The 14,714-nt window shown below is 37.5% G+C and overlaps 1 protein-coding gene across 11 annotated transcripts in view; it reads left to right on the top strand.

The window, feature by feature from the left end:
- DMD (dystrophin) overlaps nt 1-14,714 on the top strand; it is a 2,127,700-nt gene that overhangs the window by 1,295,811 nt on the left and 817,175 nt on the right. For all 11 annotated transcript variants that reach the window (XM_045472664.1, XM_045472669.1, XM_045472671.1 and 8 more), the window contains one exon: nt 7,175-7,350. In XM_045472664.1, the coding sequence (XP_045328620.1) occupies nt 7,175-7,350 (176 nt within the window). The remainder of the gene's footprint in view (nt 1-7,174; nt 7,351-14,714) is intronic.

Here is a 14,714-nt window from a genome sequence, read left to right as displayed (position 1 = left end):
TAGATACATGCATGTTGTGGCAAATGGCAAGAGCTCACTGCTTTTTTATGGCTGAGTAATATTCCATTGTATATATGTACCACATCTTCTTTATCCATTTATCTCTGGATAGATGCTTGGAAGAGAGGAGAGTGGTGGGAATGGGTGAAATAGATAATGGAGATTAATAGTATACTAAATCATAATGAGCATTAAGTAATATATAGAATTGCTGAATCCTTGTATTATATACCTGAACCTAATATAACACTGTATGTTAATTTTCCTTCAGTTTAAAAAAAAAAAAAGAGCAGACATGGTCATAGAGAAGAACCTCCTTTTGATCAGAGAAAGGTATATTTGTTTTCATAAAAACCTATGTAAATGGAGACAAAGGACAACTCTTAAATATTCCCAGCTAGTTCTCCTGAAGTTCTAATGAATGATTTAGAAGCCAAGAAGGATTGACTAAATCTGTGAACCTAAAGAGGCCTGTCATTGATTTTTAACTAAGTAAAACCTATTAACTTTGCAAAGTTGTGTGCTTTATAACAGTTTTCTTTAAAACAAGGACCACTAATTCAAATGCCTTCAGAGAGTAGAATGTATTCATGCCCCACCCAAACTTATTAAATTTCTAATGCCAAATCATGTCTGAGGATGGATTTAACTTGCAGTCTTTAATATCAGAGCCTCAAAGGCAGAGATTTAACATATGTACTTTTTTTCTTCCTATGGAATCTCTGCTTGAAATTAAGGAATGTATGTTTTGGGGATTTTCTGCCCAGGGCATTATTTCTTGGGAAAGAAAGAAAGAAAACAGAAAGCCTGACATAACCTTTCAAAGCATGCAGTACTTAAAGCACTTTGATGAATCCATTTGGTATCCACATTAATAGCACTGATAACGATGACTGTATATATCACTGATGTCAATGAGATAAACACATCCAAAGGAAATTTCATTGTAATTTGATATTAGGTAAATACCCCATTAAAATAGATCGCTACTGTACATAATTTTCCTCTAGTTCATTGGCAGGAGATTTGCTTTGGAATAGACTGGAAAGGAACAGTCTAATTCTAGTTTTAAAAGGACTTCTCATTATTCTTTTATAGCCACCATTATCAGGAGCAGTTAGGGAAGTGTACCTGTACCAACAAGCATATCTAGTATCAGACCACCCAGGAAAAAGAGAATATGAGATAAAATTGAACAGCCATCCCCTTCCTGCCTCCAATTCCTGGAACAAACTAACAAAAACATGCAGATGGTTCTAGCATTATTATTAGTCAGACATGATACATGTTTACTGAAATGCAAAATAAAATTAGACCGGGAGAAAGAATAGGATAAAAAGGTGCATTTTGTGTCTGGTCGATCATTGGTAAAGGTCGTTCCTCTTTGATTTGACTTACCTTGCAAATTAGTAATAAAAGGCCTGTAAGGTACTTCGGTAAAAGTTGAATCTGAGATACAGCTCAAACTTAGATTCATATTTTATGGTCAAAAGAAGAAAACATTATTTCACTATGACTTAATTATCAACTATAAAGTCTCATAGAGACATAAATGCTACCAATGAATGATGCTAAATAGAAATATTTAATAAATACATATTGGAGAGGCACATAGCTCTCTCTGGGCTCTTAACGGGTCCAGCAGAAGAGGGAACATTTAATCTGAGCATTATAGATGAATAATGACTTTGCCCTGCAAAACTTGGGAGCATCTATATATAAGCAGAAAGTTACTCAGTTTTACTGGGAGTTGGAGCTAAGGTAGACAGTGGGAAACATCAGGCGAGCGGGGGAAAAGAGGCAGCAGAGGCCCTTTCGGCCTCAGTAAGCTAGTGTTTGGACTTGATCTTGTAGTTAGTAAGTAGGCATCATTCTTGACATCCTCATTCTAGGTACCCAACCTGGGCCTTGCTCCTTGCCTCCTACAGATTTCATTCTTGATTCAAAAATCGCCGTTTCTCTACACCACGCTTCTGTTTTTTCATTCCTTTTTAATAGGTACCATTTCTCTAGTCTTGCCTTTCCCTCTTTTAACTCCTGCATTTCCCAGATTTCAGCTTTTAGTCCTTGTCCCTGTCATCATGAGATCTTCTCACAGGGGCATCAGGTCTTCCGCCAGGATGGCATCACCAGTCCACCGACGGGCTAGGTTGCACGTGTACTGTTGCTGAACCTCCTGTATGTTTTCGGTATTTGCCCATTCATGTTGCTTTCTTACAAAAATTCATCATCTGATACAAGGTGAAAGCTATTGTCTGAAGCTTATTAAAACCCCTGAAAGCAGTGGTGACTATATACTCTAAGAATTAACATGAGAGGCAAACTTATTTAATTTATCTCTGAGAAAAGGACCTGAAACTGTTTTTCAGACTCTTGCTTGAATTCTAGGAACTGACAAAGAGAAAGAGTGGTCATGGTCTTAAGCAGGACAGAAAGAGTAAAGCAAGTAGGTAAAAGGTAATGCATCATATTACTATGAAATTGTGCAGTATAATTCTGTCCAGCCATTTCACAAGTGTTCATAATGATCATATTCTTACGTATTTTCACTTGACCAGTGAATGAACACAGTCAATGATTAATCTGTCTCAAAGGAAATCTTGAACAAAATTACAATTAAATCACAGAATTGCATTCTTGACACATCGACGTGTTCAATGAAAATTTGGTTTTCTTTCTTCTGTTTCCCTCGGTCCTGATCTTTTCTCCCAATCACTTTTTTATCTCTTCTGTTTTCCTATTCTGCCGAGTTTGTGATATTTTGCCAATTCTTTATCTCCTATGTAGCTTGTCCAATTTGTCATTGTACGATTTCCCGTAACTGCTTCATAGCTTATTCTTTTTTCTTTATTGGTCATATTTTATGTTCCATTTGTTGTGCTTTCATACAGTTTTGAATAGTTTGGCAAGCATACTTTTTTTTTTAATTTATGCAATGTTTTCATATCAAATGTACTGGCTTCTTTTGCCTCGTATTCTTTCTTCTATAAAAATGTAGCAGTTCCTTCCTTATCTATAATTTCTCTTCCTTTCCCTCATTTGGACCAGACTTGAAGGACTTAAGTGTATATGTCATTTTCTATAATTTAGGAACATTTCTCAATTTAAAAAGCATACAAGAAGTTGAGGATAATGGCGGTAACTCTAAAGCATGTCTCTCCTGTTCAGTTGCCCCTTCAACGTGTCTCTTGCCTACTCTCTCTTTAATAGTAAATCTATTTTGTACTCCTCTGTCCCCTTACCTCTAGAGATTCTGATTGAGTCACCTTACGGTGGAATTCTGGGCTTTTATATTTTGAAAAAGTTCCCTCGGGAAGTCTGATACGGAATCCTTATTAAGAATGATGCTTTCATATCAGAATCAAAACACAATAAGCTTTCTAACTGTGATGAATAATCCAACAGATTTAATTATGATTTTCTTTCTGTCCCAAACTAAAACTAGATGTTAATTGCCAGAGAAATAGATAAGGATGCCTGTGACAACAGAACATTAGTATGATATCAAAGCTTGGAAATTTCGCTGGTAGTGAATAATTTAGTGCTTAAAATATTTAGAAGCTGTAGAATTAAAATTAATTTGTTTTTCCCTAAGTGAATAAAGTCGATTGAGGTTTTACATTTAATTTGTTAAATCAAATTTTATCTTCTTTGGGCTCAGAGGCTAACTGTAAACCAGCATGTACCGATTTTTACTTCCTGTTTCCATCCATTATCTGTCTTGGGCTTTATTACTGAAAACCGTCCTCCCGCAGATCAGACCCTGTAAATACCTCTCCTGATTACAAAATCTTCTCACACAAATGCAACAGACTATTTAATGAGCTATTCTTTCACAAAATTAAAAAAACCTGAAGGCTCTATGGGACTCTATGTAAATGAGATTTAGATCTAACAATTTTAAATTATTGCTTTATTCTTAGCTATTCAATTCTATCTCTTATCTGGGAAATAGAAACAGTAAAACCCTTGTTGATTCTACAATTGGGTTGTAAAAGTCACTGTAGCCATCAGCCATGGAGTAGAAGGGCCAAGATCAAAACGGCGTAGCAAGAGGGCTGAGATAAATTCCGTAGCAGCTTTACCTCATAGCGTTATAAGCCACCATCAGGAATTCTTTGGTTACTTAACCACGATTCGGAAGGCATTTAGTCTATCATCTTACTACTCACTGTGGTGTTCCTGGACCGGGAGTATTGACATCCCTGTGAAGCTAGTCAGAAGTAGAGAATTCCAGGCCCTCCACGGGCCCACTGAACCAGAATCGGCAGCTTAACAAGTTCTCTAGGAGATTCTCGTGCACTTGAAAGTCTGAGACATACTGCCAAGGCGCACATCTAATAGGTATGCCACGCATTTTGTCAAAGTGTTACTAATACATAGGGGCATTGGACACCACTGAAGGTACAAATGAGAGTCTTAATCTTTCTCCTCTACTTCCCTGATTTCTGCCTTTTAGGCAAAAAATTCCCATTTCAGTAGTTGTACGTGATTGTCAGATCCATCCCTTTCCCAAATCCTGTAGATTCTGCCTTCACAGTGGATTAGGCTTATCCTTTACCTTCTAGTGCATCATCACAAGTCTAATTTTACCCAACTACCAGTCTCCCAGAATCCTGTCCTCGTATTCTATCTGCGTCCCTGTCTTAGCATTAGCCTCAACTCTGCCTCAGAATTACCCAGAAACACAGCTCTAGCTCGGACACTCCTGTACTTAAAACTGAAGTTATTTTCTGTTGCCATTCAAAGAATTGCAAACTCCTCAAGGAAAAACCAAGTCCTCTCTGCCTAGGCCCAAGATACGCCCAGGACTGCCTCTCTCTCTGAACTCCTACTCTCATACAGTGACGCTAAGCCCAGAAACATAGTCCTGATCAGATCGTGGAGATGGCACATCGTAGGCCTTGCCTCGTGCTTTCCCCTTGCCCCCCTGACCCTCCATGTTTCTCAAATATACCCATTCTTTACATTTCACAGTCCTCCAGAAAAATCTCCTCCTCACCCTTCCACCAAGACCTTCTCTCTTCTGGTACGTCTTTTATGAGCTTCTTGCTTTCTCTGTTGTATGTAGTACAACAAATTATCCTTCACAACTGTGTCTACCCTCATCAGCGAGATTAAATACTGACCAAAACCTAGAATATTGTACTAACGTCTTTGAATCTCTAGGAGGCCCAACTACTGTATTAATACTAATGATACCATGGCAGTGATGAAGCCGAACATTTCCCTTCCTACTTTCCTCCCCCATTTCCTTCATTTATAGATGCATTCATTCACTCAACAAGAACTCACTGAAACCTCCCATGCGCCAGCTATTGTACTAAGCATCAGGGACACAATCATGAATCGGACACATTCTCTGACTTCCATGAAAGGATGGTATAATAGGAATATAGGTATAATTTGTTACGAATGAGTGTATCTCTTACTAAGCAAGTGAGTGTCGTGTGTGACACTGATATGAATGGGTAGTGAAGAGTGAGATGTAAGTAATGGTGCAAAAGCAACTAATTGCAAGCAAACATCACATGTTTACTAGAGCATATCTTATGTACATTTAAGAGAGTACGGGGCTGCCTGGATGGCTCAGTCAGTTGAGCGTCTGACTTCAGCTCAGGTCATGGTCTCACTGCTCGTGAGTTCGAGCCCCACGTCGGGGCTCTGTGCTAACAGCTTGGAGCCTGGAGCCTGCTTCAGAGTCTGCCCAGAGTCTGGTTTTTCTCTCTCTCTGCCCCTCCCCTGCTCACACTCTGTCTCTCTTTCACTCTCTAAAAAATAAATAAACATTAAACATTTTTTTTTAAAAAGAGAGTATGGTGAGGACAGCATATGAATAGTTCCATAACTGCACTATTTTATATTCATTTGAGGCACCATATCCTTGGAATAATGGCCTTGTTGTCATTTTTTGCTGATTTATTGAGTCTTTTAACTGTTCAAGTTATACTACCAGAAATTTTTGTATTCAAAATAATACAGAAAAGTGGAAAAAAACGGTTTTTGTGTGTGTGGAATAAAACTTAGGAAGATTTGACCCAGTCTCAGAAGACATGCATTCATTCATTTATTCCACAAGTGTGAACTCCGGTTTACTATGTCCTTGGTATTGGCTCAAAAGACAGGGAAATATGAGTATTGTTAGATAATGTGGATCACATATTTCAGGAACATGTTCTGCATACTGACTTTCTGCTATCTGTGTGTAAGGATTTTTGAGTTCTTTCGATGTAAACATGGTAGAGATCTCAAGTTCTCAGACTATTTCATTTTCTAACCTTCAGATTTAGTAATAGACTATTTTAATTGCCTCAAACATTCTGTATGATCTTTTTCTTAAAGGTACAGTGCCATTTTTATGTAATGATAAAAAACATTTTGTTTTTAGGTATATCTGGTTGTACCAGTCTCCTTTCTAATGACACTCCTTTGCCGATACTCTTAAAATTTCATTCAGAGTAAAAAGTAGAAGATATTTAAGCTTGACACCATCAATGACTCATAAAAATGTTCTGGCGGCTATAGATTATTTTTAAATTTATCACTGTACCTTAGGGATTTTTTGATAGGCTGCCCCCAAAAGCAATTAATTCTCAGTTTTAGGTGGTTTTATAATGCAAAATACCTTGATGGAAACAGAATTTGAAATAAATTTCCTTTGAATGTAGCAATGAATTTGTGTTTAAATATCTCCAGAGGTTTTGTTTTTTTTTTTTAAAAACACTGTGCCTAAACTATGTGTGTTCTTTTTCACCTCTCCTACCGATAGTCATTAAGAAATCCAAATACTTTTTTCATGTTGAAATTTTACAACACTTCATAGACGGTTAAACATGGAACATCCTTGTGGGGACAAGAAATCGAATTTGCTCTTGAGAAGGTTTCCAACTAATTGATCTGTAGGACATTATAACATCGTCTAGCTGACAAGCTTTACAAATAGAAAAACTGGAACTGAACTGAGAGGGTGCTTTTTTACTAACACATAAAAGGTGTCTTTCTGTCTTGTAGCCTTTGGATATAGGCATGTCAGTTTCACAGAGAAACTTTCACGTGGAGCTTTTTTATTTCTTTCTCTCCCGGTAGAACTGCATGTGGTAGCACATTGTTAAATCTTTCTCAAACAAAAGGATGTAGGGCTTCATTTTTGTTTTGCCTTTTTGGTATCTTACAGGAACTCCAGGATGGCATCGGGCAGCGGCAAACTGTTGTCAGGATATTGAATGCAACTGGGGAAGAAATAATTCAACAGTCGTCAAAAACAGATGCCAGTATTTTACAAGAAAAACTGGGAAGCCTGAATCTGCGGTGGCAGGAGGTCTGCAAACAGCTGGCAGAGAGAAAAAAGAGGTAGGACGATAGATAAAAATAGGAATTCTAAAATTTTAGCAGAGCTATTTAAGCTGTCTTCTAAAAAAGATTTTGTCAAAGATTGTAACCAGAGTGGGAGGCACCAAGGTTAAGAAGCGCCTCAACACTTAATCAGTAGCAATAATGATTTTTTTTTCTTTTTCTCATATACTGAAACATGTAACTGTTGCGAGTGAAATAAGCAGTACCTTCCTGCTATTTTAAACTTTCAAATTCGTTGTAAATATCACTCACGGTTGGGGCGCCTGGGTGGCTCAGAAGGTTGAGCTTGTGACTTCAGCTCAGGTCATGGTCTCATGGTTTGTGAGTTCAAGCCCCACATCTGGCTCTGTGCTGACAGCTCAGAACCTGGGGCCTGCTTTGGATTCTGTGTCTCCCTCTTTCTCTCCTCCTCCCTGTTCATGCTCTGTCTCCCTGTCTCTCAAACATAAACAAACATTTTTTAAACATTTAACAACAAATAAGTAAATAAATAAATAAATATCACCCATGGTTGTTCAAATATGAATATCTTCAGTATATTCCAATCTTTTTTTAATGTTAATTTATTGATTTATTTTTGAGAGAGAGAGAGAGAGAGAGAGAGAGAGAGCGAGCATGAATAGGGGAGGGGAACAGAGAAAGCAAGAGAATCCCAAGCAGGGTCAGCATGGAGGGCCACATGGGGCTCCAACCATGAACCATGGGATCCTGATTTGAGCCAAAATCATGAGTTGGATACTTAACCGACTGAGCCACCCACGTGCCCCTGGTATATTCCAATCTTAACAAGCTGAGTTTTATTCATTTTAAAGAAGATGGAGAAAGGAAATTATAAATGACTGTTTTGTAAGAAAGAATGCTATCTGTCTACGCTTTTTAGCAGCTACGAATATGACTATGATGCTAAAAACCAAGATAGTGATATTTACTTTTTAGTTCCACTCCATTTGTCAGTACATGCTTGCAGAGAGACTTGGGCCACAATAGTCAAACCCAAAGGGGAAAACAAAACCTCGGAAAGGTTATTGTTGAATTCAGTCACCTTTTAACTTTCTCTTGGAAGGTCCTGAAAGCCCAGAAAAGCCAAATGTATGCTGCCACACTTGGAAGGCGTACTTATTTTTACAAATGGGATTTTGTATTATGTTTCCAGTTGTTGATGTTAATGTTGCCTGTTTCATAAGGGAGGACTTGGCCTTTATTTACCAAATGAGACTATTGTTATGAACAATGAAAACTCAGTTCTGTTGCCAAGCTCTTGCTTCCTACCTATCATCTACATAATAGGTGGATTTTAATATTCAGAAAGCTAGGGCCACACTTTGATGAACGTCTTTGGTGAGGATGTATTAGAAAGGTTTCAGAATTAGGTCCATTGTCTTTGCCCACCTCCTCTTGGAGCCTTTGCTCCTTTTGCATAATTCAGGAAGTAGATAGAATTCATATTCCTTTGCAAAAGGGATGCATTAGTTGACCTCCACACACACACACACACACAAATCTTGATAAAGTTTAAAAAGAATAGTACTGTCTAAAAACATGGTTATTTTATATTTTGGTTTAGAAAATATTATCATTTTTATATAGATGGCATAAAATAAAGTTCTAATCTTTGTGGTTAAACTGCTTCCTTGGGAAAATCATATGCTTTTTCCCCACATTGAAATCTCTCTGTTGTACACACTACTATACCATTACTTCACTGATACATTTATGGGAGGAGCAGCTTTAAACCTGTATAATATCATTTCAGAACTAAAGTCAGTCCAGTCTAAAATAAGATGTTAACAAATGAAAATATTAAGGAAAATTGAATAACATGCTCTAAAAACGAATAACTTGAATTCATACAGTAGATTAAATGGATTGGAAGATTATTTTTTATTATATTTAAAGTATTGTTTCTCACTTTGTAGTGTCTCTAGCTCATGTATCATTTAAATATGTTAATATTTTTTCTGGTAACAAGTTTTTAAAAATTCAGTTGAAAAAATGATCTGTTACTGACTTCTAAATGAAAATCGGAACTTTTAAATAAAAATAGGGCAATATGCCTGTTACACTAAATAAGCTCTAAAATTGTAGATCCTTCTAAGTTTATAAGAAAGTTGTATATGCTGACTCTGTGGTGAAATATTACACAAATTGTAGGTTAATTATGGCTAGGGATTTGGCTGTAATTGGTTAGAAATAGTTCTCCCATTTAACCATTTTGACCTACATTAAATATTGCACTTTTGTGCTTTAAAAAGTCCAGATCAGCTTCCTGGAGTTTTTTTTTTTTTTTTTTTTTCAACTCAGCTTTTAAAGTTGTCTACTTCACGCTACATTTTAAAAATAAATGTTAGCATATTTAAATTTCCACTGAGATCAATTTTGCGGCATACTTCCTGAGGATTTTTTATCGCTTAAATTTTATGAAATGTAAAAAAGTAATAATATAGAAGTGCCTTTTCTACCAATACACTGACAACTATTTCCAAGCACCCAGTAGCAAATAAAGTAAAAAAAAAAAGTAAAAAAAAAAATTATAAAGAATACGTTAACCTAACAGTTGTGGGAGAGTTGTACTCATGAAGCTATTATTAATCAGTGGCATGCTGTCAGTACAGTCCAAGCAGAAGTTAGCAGGAAATGGAAGTTAGGTATTGCACAGGTGAAAAATAAGATGACTATTCAAGTTCACAATGGCATTCTTAGTTTGCAATGGGCTTTTAAACGCAGCTGTTGGACATATTTCATGTTGCCTAGTTCAGGTACCCATATGAAAGAAAGTATACAATTTAAGCAAAAAAAAAAAGTCTGCAAAAACTATCTGGAGCCTTACAGCTACATAATTTTAAACCCTTCTCTTGAAAATGCAAGATATCAGAAATACGAGCAGAAAATTCCCAGAACAAATTCACATATCAGTGGACGTCCATTGAGGTTAGTGTATATTGGAATTAAATGAAGTATAGAATACAGTCAATTAAGTATACAATTTAAGATAGAAAATTCACTGTTGCCTCGATTATGTAGCAGAGGAACTGGATAACATCTATAGGTTTAAGCTGGAGAATATAATGAGTTTAACGATGGCTTAACCACCAAAGTGGTCTTTGTAAATGAAGAAGACGCAAATGTAGATTTATCAGCCATAAAGGAAGTCATAGGTTATAACAAAGCAAACCTATATATGAAGGTTCTTAAGCCCAGGTCCATGGGTAGAATTCAAGGGGTGCCACGAGCTTGAATGGGAAAAATAAATACCTCTTTGTTTTTGCTAACCTGTAATGGAAATTGAGCATTCCCTTACATTTTGAAGGAAGGTAACAAACCAGAGTAATACTAGCAGCACCTGTGAGATCACAGGTGTTTTTTAATATTTCAGTAGCGCTGTTATAGATGTCTCAAAGTATTGTTCATGGTTATCACTCTCCATAGCTACACTAGTTATCATATCTTCCACAAGATCTTATGAATGTGTTAATAAGAAACAAGCCCAAGTATTGCTATATCACAATTTTTTTTCTAATAGTTTTATAGCTATATTTCAGTACAACTGACTTTCTTCAGAGTTCTGGGTGTGTTATATTCTGGACTTCAAACATTATTCTGAGAAGACTCCCAGGCTTCACCAGATTGCCAGAAGGGTCCATGGCATAGACAAAAAAATAAGGATCTTATCTGTATCTAGCCAGCTGTTTATCTGCCCAGACCTCATTATCCTGTACTGTGGTTTCAGTCCTTTTGATGGTGGAGTCACTACCTTCATACACTTTTTTTTTCTGGAGTATTCCAGGAGATGTACCAGTCAAGGGAATGTGGGTAGGCAGGCCTTTAAACAATGGGTAGCTGACAACATAAGGAAATCCATTTCACTTAGAATAATACGAGTTGATAAAAGATGGAACGGAAGAGGGCTGCAAGGTGATGGGAAGTAGAATTTCTAAATGGAGGACTCTCTGAATCATAATCCATAGCAATAAAAAATGACCTCAAGAATTTATCTCTCTTTTCCCTGTGGACAAATATGGTATTTTTTCCACCATTGTAGAGATAAGGCAATTATTGTTCTAACAAATACTGAGGAATCAGAGTTTAATTTAAATATCACCTGATGGGGGGCGCCTGGGTGGCGCAGTCGGTTAAGCGTCCGACTTCAGCCAGGTCACGATCTCGCGGTCCGGGAGTTCGAGCCCCGCGTCGGGCTCTGGGCTGATGGCTCGGAGCCCGGAGCCTGTTTCCGATTCTGTGTCTCCCTCTCTCTCTGCCCCTCCCCCGTTCATGCTCTGTCTCTCTCTGTCCCAAAAATAAATAAACGTTGAAAAAAAAAATTAAAAAAAAAATAATAAATAAATAAATAAATATCACCTGATGGAATACATTGCCTGAAATCTTTGTTTTTCCAACTTTTTAATGAAAAATTAGAAGCATATAGAAAAATAGAAAAAAGTACCATAAGGAATACCCATATACCCTCCTGTCCTTCTCCTAAATCCCTAGATTCAGGAGCTAACATCTTGCCATATATGTTTTTTCTCTCTGTCTCCCTACCTCCCATATATGTGCCTTTATTTAATGTAGGGAATCTCTCTCTCTCTCTCTCTCTCTCTCTCTCTCTCTCTCATATACACACACTTTTTTTGTTGTTGTTTTAACATTTGTAAGTTATAAACCCCCTTATACTGAACCCCTAGATACTTCACTATGCATTTCCTTAGAATAATGGCATGCCATCTTGCTTATCGTGCTGAAGAAAATTAAAAATACCATATTATCCTGCCCATAACCAAATTGACCCACTGGTTCAAAAATGTCTTTCATATCATTCTTTGAGGGTTTTTTTTTTTCATACCAGTGTCCCATGATGTTTTATGTATTGCATTTGGTTTTTTAAGAGAGGGGAAAAAACTTTTTCTTCTACCCTCTTGGTTTCAGTGTCTGGAAACTCCAAGTTAAATTGACAAAAGACACATTAATAGGAGAAAAGGCATGAAAATTTTATTTGATGGTAGTGTTTTAATGTGGCATGAAGGGCTTCATAGAAAAGAACTGAAAATGCCAAAGAAGTGGTAGGCCTAAGAGTTATATACCGTTTTAACAAAGAGTGATCAAATTGTAGCAAGGTGACGAGACAAAGGAAAGGCGTGTGGTTTTCTAGGGGGGATAGATTGCAGGAAGTCAAATATATGGGGAAACTAATGCAAGATAAGGATATTTCAGTAGTAAGTAGATTCAAGTCAGTGCTGCAGACTCCAGTGATAAAAAGTCTTCTGCTATTCCTGGTCCAGAAAGAGGAGGGAGAGTACCTTCGTGAAAGCCAGGGTATGCCCTGCCTTCAGACAGAAATACACAGGTTGGAGAGCTTTTCCTGTCTCTGCTGTTTCTTAGTTGCCTTCAGCCCCGAATAATCCTTACTCCAAAGTGACATATTGTGATTTCTTTCTTTTTACTGATATTAACATTTGGAAGAATTTTGTACAATATTGTCAAAAACAAAAACAAAACTCACCTTTCTGCATTTATCTGATTTTTTCCCCTTCATTGTGTGATTTAACTTGTTCTCTAGTCTCTGTATTTCTTTTAAACTGGAAGTTCGGTCTAGATGAGACTTGAAAAGATGCAAGTCAAATGTTTTTGGGCAAGAATACTTCTTAAGAATACTTCATAAAAGAGGGAATGTACTTCAGACCCCATCGGGAGGTCATGGTATGAGGTAGTTCCCACTCGTAATGCTGCTAAGTTTGATTATTTGGTTTAGGTGGTGACCATCAGATCCTGAACTGTCAAGTGTCATCTTTTTAAATTAGTAAGTCATCTAATGGCTTCAATATCCTTTGATGGTCCTTCCCTAAGTCGCTACATTAGGGTTGCATAATGGTGATTTTTCTGAATTCTGACATGATCCTACCAACTGATTTCTTCTATTTAAAAAGAAAAGCTTTCATTTTTCTCCTTGATGTCAGTACAGATTTATGGATTCTTATTTATTCAATATGTTACAGTGAGTTACAGTTATTCCTCTTGTTGATGTTCTCACTGTTATTAAATCTGACCAGTGGGAGCTTGTCCAAGGTTCTGGCTTTAATGTTTCCATGGTCACCTTGTACTTTCCCTGCCCCAGGTTTGGAATCAACCAGTTGTCTAAGAGCCTCTGGTTTCTTTCGGTGGGGAATGGTATATCGAAACCAAAATGTGGGCAGTAACCCTTTCTGAAAGGAAGACGGGCAGTTTTCTGGCATGCAGTCCTAGGGGGAAATGTTTTCACACTGCTTTCAAAAGGACACAAAAATCCCTTTCAGTTCTGCATCAAAGTTCAGAATAAGGCTAGTTGTACTTAAAAGCCCTTATTGTGAAAACTAGGGCTTCACTTTTTGTCATGTAAAATCTGTAACTTCTTACTCATTTCAATGCTCCTATTTCTGATATTTTGAACCCAAGTTTACCTGCATCTAATCTATGCCAGTTTGCCAAGCAAATTAATGGCGTAAATAAGCTAATGGGAGGCATTCCTAAATGTACTTAAGGGAAGAAATTGTTTTTTAAAGACCTGAGTTCATTGTTTGCATGCAAATGGATGCTGTTAATTAGAAATGAGCCTTATCTAATTCATTAAAGTAGGCCTAGTAGGACCTCTTCTTGAAAATCTCTATTAGCAATTCATATTACTCTATGCAGTCTTTGTGAGACAACTGTTTTCTCTTCGTTCGTCTTGGATTTTGTCTCCTGACTAATTCAGGCTCCCCTGACCCAAGTAGCCTTCAGGACAGTACCTTATTTCCTACAAAACGAAACGCTAACATTTTAATAAGATTCAGAAATCTCTTGACAGTGCATCCTATCTCTTCAGTGGACTCAGCAGGCATGTGTGACACCAGTGCTGAAAGCCTTCTCACAAATTCACACTCTGCCCCCGGGATCTTGTCAGCCCTAACTCCAGTCTGTTTGCTCTCCTCTTGAACTTCCCTGGTTTCTCACCACCAGTTTTGATCCTGGCTCACTGCTGAGTCAGCCAGGAGTTTGCGGACTGAGCGCCCATAGGCAGAATCTGGCTTGGAAAGTAGATTGAAAGTAGATTGAAAGTAGATTGGCTTGAAAGTTAGATCTGGCTTTTAGGTAGGTGCTCATCCCCACATTCTCTCAAGGCACAGTCAACTGCATCTGAGTAAGAGATGTTTCAGACTTGCTACTCAAAATGTGGACATCACCTGGGAGGTGCTATGAAATGCAGGATCTGATAAATCATGGTCAGCATTTCAATAAGATTCCCATGCGACTGACATGCGCATTAAAGTTTGAGAAGCACTTGTTTGGGTAAACAGGCCTACTCTTCAGGTCGCAGCGCCTGTCCCACCTCAGTCGTTTACATTAACTGC

The sequence above is a fragment of the Leopardus geoffroyi genome, chromosome X (assembly GCF_018350155.1).
Source record: "Leopardus geoffroyi isolate Oge1 chromosome X, O.geoffroyi_Oge1_pat1.0, whole genome shotgun sequence".
NCBI lineage: Eukaryota > Metazoa > Chordata > Mammalia > Carnivora > Felidae > Leopardus > Leopardus geoffroyi.
The sequence above is the reverse complement of the archived record's forward strand: the minus strand, read 5'-3'. Positions and strand labels throughout refer to the sequence as shown.